At 35.1% G+C, this 5,633-nt stretch overlaps 1 protein-coding gene across 2 annotated transcripts; it reads left to right on the top strand.

Annotated features, from left to right (window-relative positions):
- The first annotated feature begins 1,523 nt into the window (after positions 1 to 1,523).
- LOC142518950 (nucleobase-ascorbate transporter 2) lies at positions 1,524 to 5,342 on the top strand. Of its 2 annotated transcripts, XM_075621812.1 has the most exons (15): positions 1,524 to 1,907; positions 1,946 to 2,058; positions 2,153 to 2,250; positions 2,466 to 2,642; positions 2,959 to 3,059; positions 3,175 to 3,250; positions 3,377 to 3,436; positions 3,577 to 3,761; positions 3,880 to 3,976; positions 4,055 to 4,141; positions 4,251 to 4,309; positions 4,392 to 4,483; positions 4,569 to 4,646; positions 4,725 to 4,885; positions 4,975 to 5,342. In XM_075621812.1, exons 1-15 carry the CDS (start codon positions 1,894 to 1,896, stop codon positions 5,185 to 5,187), a joined length of 1,611 nt encoding a protein of 536 aa, XP_075477927.1. In that variant the 5' UTR covers positions 1,524 to 1,893; the 3' UTR covers positions 5,188 to 5,342. The 2 variants fall into 2 exon arrangements, with proteins under 2 accessions (XP_075477927.1, XP_075477928.1); XM_075621813.1 differs by having other exon boundaries at positions 1,525 to 2,058.
- The last annotated feature ends 291 nt before the right edge of the window (positions 5,343 to 5,633 follow it).

The raw sequence follows: 5,633 nt of genomic DNA, 5'->3' as shown, positions 1-5,633 counted from the left end.
TATCTCTGTATTTTAGGGGACGGAGCTTTTCATTTGTAAAAGAAGTAGAATTTTTTTATAAAACATCGCTCTACTTTTTTTAAAAAAAATCTAATTTTATGACGATGAAATGCCGACCGGTAAACCCCTACCAATATATTTTTGGGCCAGCATGTCATATAAAGTTAGTTTAGTGTGGCTTTTTTGGTTAATTTGATTTGCATGCATTGTTTTTTTTGTTTTTGTTTTTAACTTTTTGTTAATTTCTAATCTGCGATGTAAAGGATTTGGAGTTTTAGATCGTGGGCATCATTGCTTCCACTAACCTAACCCTCATCCCGAAGTCTTATTTTCAAAAGTAGATAGCATGTCCTCTTTTCTTGTAGCTGTTTGTCTTTAATAATCACTTTCCACGCATTTTTATATTTTAAGGTGCTCCCCTAGTCTTAATTTCCGTCCTTTATATCGATACCCAAGATTTCGTCCACCGAACGAGAGTTTATACTACTTTAAGTTAAGAATGGTTTGAAGTGTATTCTGACGGAGAAAACTCTAGTGTATACGAGAGTACGTTATGTGTTTACATGTAAAATTAAATTTCAAAATAAATCTGGTGTGTATGTCATACCTCCTTGAGAATTTTTTTCGTTATGTTGATAATGATAATAAATATGCAGTCCTTACAGGTCGGAAACTAATCAATGCTACTCGATTCTCAAATGAAATCGGTGGTTGATGGAATATTTGTTTGTCTCGCAATGAATTTTACGTTTTACTGTAGGTGAAAGTGGCATAAATTTTGAATAAAAAGTAGTACATGTGAGTGGAGAAGAGACTCTGATATCAACGCTAATAACTCATAAATTCACTGTACGTTGAAGATTTTCTTGCTGTTCCATCGCTATCATCATGCACACAACACACATGCACGTCGAGAAGAGGAAGAAAATTATTATTTCTTTCAAAGAAAACTTGGAAAAAGTTTGGACCTCCCCTCCCAACCCTCTTTGAAATTTTTACTTTTGCTTTTTGAATATTCATTTCGAGATAGGAATGAAGGATATGATAAGCTAGTTCAGTTAAATACATTTTTTTTTTCCCATATGTGTATGTATGAAGTATCATTTTCAGTTTATATGTACAAAAAAATCTTTGCGTATATTCTTACACTACACACTTATATTTTATTAAGATAGATTAGTTTAGTAGTGTATCAGTTTTTTAAAAAATTATAAAAATTTATCCTGTCTCGTTTATGAAAATTTAAAGATCCTATTTTCTATTCTCTTACATCACAATCACTCCACTTTATTGACGCCCAATGTCATCTTTTTTTGTAAAACAAAGTTAATGTACACCTACTACCTTTTAAGCTGATTGTTTTAAATTATTGGGATTAATTATTAAATCGTCAATCAAATGATACATCTTTTTTCATCTTTCCCTTTTTCTGCTTTTAAGGAATAAACCCAAAAACAAACATAAAATAATATATTTGCAGGTATAAATTTGAACTGTAAAAATAGAAAAACCATTAAGTATCGTACAGAAAGGCAGGAAGTAACGGTAACATCTGGTTTGGAAGTGCCTTCAAGGGCAATCTCGGAATTTGGATAACTTAACGGAACATTCACAATCAAATAAAAGCTAAAAGAAAGCCAAGCAGGAGTTTATTCAACTGCTTTCTTTTCTCTCCAAACAAATATTTCAAACTGCATGTATGTATGTATGTATGTATGTACAGTCTCTGGGTCTTATCACATTGACTTAGTTTCTCTTCTCTCCCATCACTTTACCTTTCTTCCTGGTTTTCTTTTTTCTTGTGTTCGATATCCTTTTTGCTTTTACCCATCTAACAGTATGTTTGTTTATTAAGAGTTTGACACTAGAAACATATATTTGATCTTACTTTTAATGCGTTTTGGAACGTCCCATTCGGAAGCTTAATTGAGAGCAGAAAAGCAAGGTGGTGCAAGTTGTATTTAGCGATGGATGCTCCAAAGCCAGACGAAATAAGTCATCCTCCAATGGACCAACTTCAAGGCTTAGAGTATTGCATAGATTCTAATCCTTCTTGGGGTATATTCAAGTTTTGTTCTTTACTTTCCTTTCTTCATTTATTTTTATTTTAAAACAAAGGTCTAGGTTTGATTTTTATATGTGAAAAATATAGGCGAGGCGATAGCGATGGGATTTCAGCACTATATCTTGGCATTAGGTACCGCGGTGATGATTCCTTCCTTCCTTGTTCCATTGATGGGTGGAACTGACGTAAGTGACTCTCTTAACTTTGATTAAGGTTTATCTTTGTTGTTTTAAGTTGGTTCTTAATAAATTTTCGATAAGAAAAATGGGACTCGCTAGCCATTCTTTGATTAAAATTACACGCTCTCTGTATTTTTTCAGTGGCGATTGTATATGTCTTTGTTTTCCCGAATGGGATATTCGACATTTAATTCCATTTGCAATTTGAAATTTTGAACTAGGGTGATAAAGTGAGGGTAGTTCAAACTTTGCTATTTGTTGGAGGAATAAATACACTGCTGCAAACATTATTTGGAACCAGGCTACCTACTGTAATTGGCGGCTCTTGGGCATTCATGGTTCCCATAATTTCAATAATTCATGATCCATCCTTAGAAAGAATCCCAGACCCTCATATGGTATGCTGCGTTTCTTGAAATATCAGTTCCTACTAGATTTGTTGGTAGTCATTTTTTGAACTAAAATTTTGTTTTCGTGCAAGATATAACTTAATGGGTCTTTATGGTTCATTTCCTTTAGTTTCTATAAAAAATAACAATCTAAAATCGAGCCTCTTGATTTTCTTGATTCATTAAAATTATTTGGACCTCTTTATCATATCCCTTGTTCCAGTGTAAAAGTTCAACTTCAAAGTTTTAAATAAAAGAAAATTTGTAAATGCAATTGGACGACTTTCTTAACTAGTCATCTCTAAAAACAACTGGTGACGTGTAGAGATTTCTCAATACGATGAGAGCCATTCAAGGAGCATTGATAGTAGCATCAAGTGTACAGATTATTTTGGGCTATAGTCAGCTCTGGGCTATATGCTCCAGGTATTATATAGCTTCTACTCTGATAGAAATTTGCACTTTACCTTAATGCAAATCTTATATCAACGGAGAGTATTATTTCATCTGTAAATTAAGTATAAAAAGGCATTTATTCCAGGTTTTTTAGTCCACTTGGAATGGTTCCGGTGATTTCTCTTGTGGGCTTTGGTCTGCTTGATAGAGGCTTCCCAGTGGTATGTTGAAATTTCAATTTCAAATACTGAATCAAATGGCCATTTCTTTGCATTGTCACGGTTGATGTATGCAGAAATTATTATGCCTTCCTTTAATTATATGTTGTTCTGATGCACTACTTTCAGGCTGGACGATGCGTGGAAATTGGCATTCCAACGTTCATCTTATTTGTTGCTTTCTCTCAGGTGTCATTACTAATCTTACATATATTTGAAAGTTAAAATTTGTGTTCAAAGTTTTCTATGAAAGTTCGAATTTTTGCAACTACAAATGGATAAATCACGCTGAATTATTGGCTATTGTCTTCTTTCACTATATCTTTCAGTACATGAAGAAATTTCAAGCAAAACAATATCCTGTACTGGAGCGATTTGCTCTTCTGATCTCCGTCACCGTCATATGGGCTTATGCACACCTGCTGACAGCCAGTGGAGCATACAAGCATCGACCAGAGTTAACTCAAAGAAATTGCCGAACCGATAAAGCAAACCTAATTTCTTCTTCCCCATGGTTAATATTTGTCAACTTGTTCTGCTGTATAATCATCCTATTTTCATTTTATTGTCTTGTCTTTAATATTATTTATTTCCTTGGAGCATTACTCATCACCTATAAATTTATCGAATAGGATTAAAATCCCGTATCCACTGCAGTGGGGTGCACCTACCTTTGATGCTGGTCATTCATTTGGAATGATGTCTGCTGTACTGGTCGCCTTAATTGAGGTAAACTTCCACATTTTTAATATTTTATAACTCCATTAGAGTGATTGCTGCAATTGATAAAGTTTCCTTTTTCTTCAGTCAACGGGAGCTTACAAGGCAGCAGCTCGTTTGGCAAGTGCAACACCGCCTCCCGCTCATGTTCTTAGTCGTGGAATTGGTTGGCAGGTTTGTAGAAAAATGTTCTCTGAATTTTTATGCCTTTCTCAATGCCACGATTATGAAGTTAATTGAAACAGATATCTCTCGAAATAAATTAAAGACTATAACTATACAGGGCATTGGAATCCTGTTTGATGGGTTGTATGGAACTGGTACTGGATCCACAGTTTCTGTGTAAGTGGTTTAGGCTTTATTCACTACTTTGCCTTCACTACTTAATATATAACAGATTCACTAATGATTTCTATGGAAACAGGGAAAATATTGGTCTTCTTGGAAGCACCCGTGTTGGCAGTCGTAGAGTGATCCAAATTTCGGCTGGCTTCATGATCTTCTTCTCAATCTTGGGTAATAAGCATATACTGCCAAGAATTCGAAAAGTACACACTGTTGGTGTTTTTTTATCATCATTTAAGAAAAATGTTATGTGCAGGGAAATTTGGAGCATTGTTTGCATCAATACCTTTCTCAGTGTTTGCAGCAATATATTGTGTCATGTTCGGTATAGTAGGTCAGCAATCTGGGTTTCGTTGTTTGAAACTTATCTGGCTTCATTTCCCTTGTTTCTGATTGCTTATCGCTATTTCAGCTTCGGTGGGATTGTCCTTTTTGCAATTCACGAACATGAATTCAATGAGAAACCTATTCATCACTGGCGTATCCCTCTTCCTCGGTTTGTCTATCCCAGAATACTTCAGGGAATACACTACCGCAGCTCTTCATGGTCCTGCGCACACCAATGCTGGATGGGTGAGTTGACACAAATATATTATTATTCTTTCTTGTTATCACATGTTTCTAACCCCTCCCATTTATTCGGTATTTTCCATGTTCTGCAGTTCAACGATTTCCTTAACACGATTTTCATGTCCTCCCCTACCGTGGCCTTGATCGTGGCTGTATTCTTGGACAACACGCTTGACTACAAGGATAGTGCCAAGGACCGAGGGATGCCCTGGTGGGTGAAGTTCAGGACATTCAAAGGAGACAGTCGAAATGAAGAGTTTTACACCCTTCCATTTAATCTGAACCGATTTTTTCCTCCATCATGAATGAACAACATATCCTGGTAGAATCTGAAAGAGGAATGTTATCAGAGTGGGTGCTGAGAAAGGATTGTGAGTGAGTCCACATGTTTCGACTCATATGTCGATTGTGACAGACGAGCCTCCTCTGTCATTATTTTTTAATTATTTGAGTTGATCTATCTTGGGTTATTCAATTTTAATCCGATAAAAATGTTTCACGTAAATTTTCGAAGTTCGCAGAAAATTTCAGCTTCTAATCGTTCCAACAGTGAATCAAGAAAAAAGGAGTTGTCCGGTAACTTTTTTCATTACAAATTCACGCATAAAACTTGTTTGAAATTGATCAAGGTACAATTAATTGCATATGAAATGTTATGTATAATATGGCGACATCTTCGGATAAAATTAACATATTTTACAGTGGTAAAATAGTCTCTTAATAAAATCATCATAGAGTCTCATGTTCGAGC

The sequence above is a fragment of the Primulina tabacum genome, chromosome 11 (assembly GCF_025594145.1).
Source record: "Primulina tabacum isolate GXHZ01 chromosome 11, ASM2559414v2, whole genome shotgun sequence".
Lineage (NCBI taxonomy): Eukaryota > Viridiplantae > Streptophyta > Magnoliopsida > Lamiales > Gesneriaceae > Primulina > Primulina tabacum.
This window is presented reverse-complemented; position numbering and strand designations above follow the sequence as displayed.

Coding starts and splice junctions, on each gene's coding strand:
- LOC142518950 (XM_075621812.1), top strand. Junction 2,059..2,152: donor AGATTCTAATCCTTCTTGGG/GTATATTCAAGT, acceptor TGAAAAATATAG/GCGAGGCGATAGCGATGGGA. Junction 4,484..4,568: donor GATCTTCTTCTCAATCTTGG/GTAATAAGCATA, acceptor TGTTATGTGCAG/GGAAATTTGGAGCATTGTTT.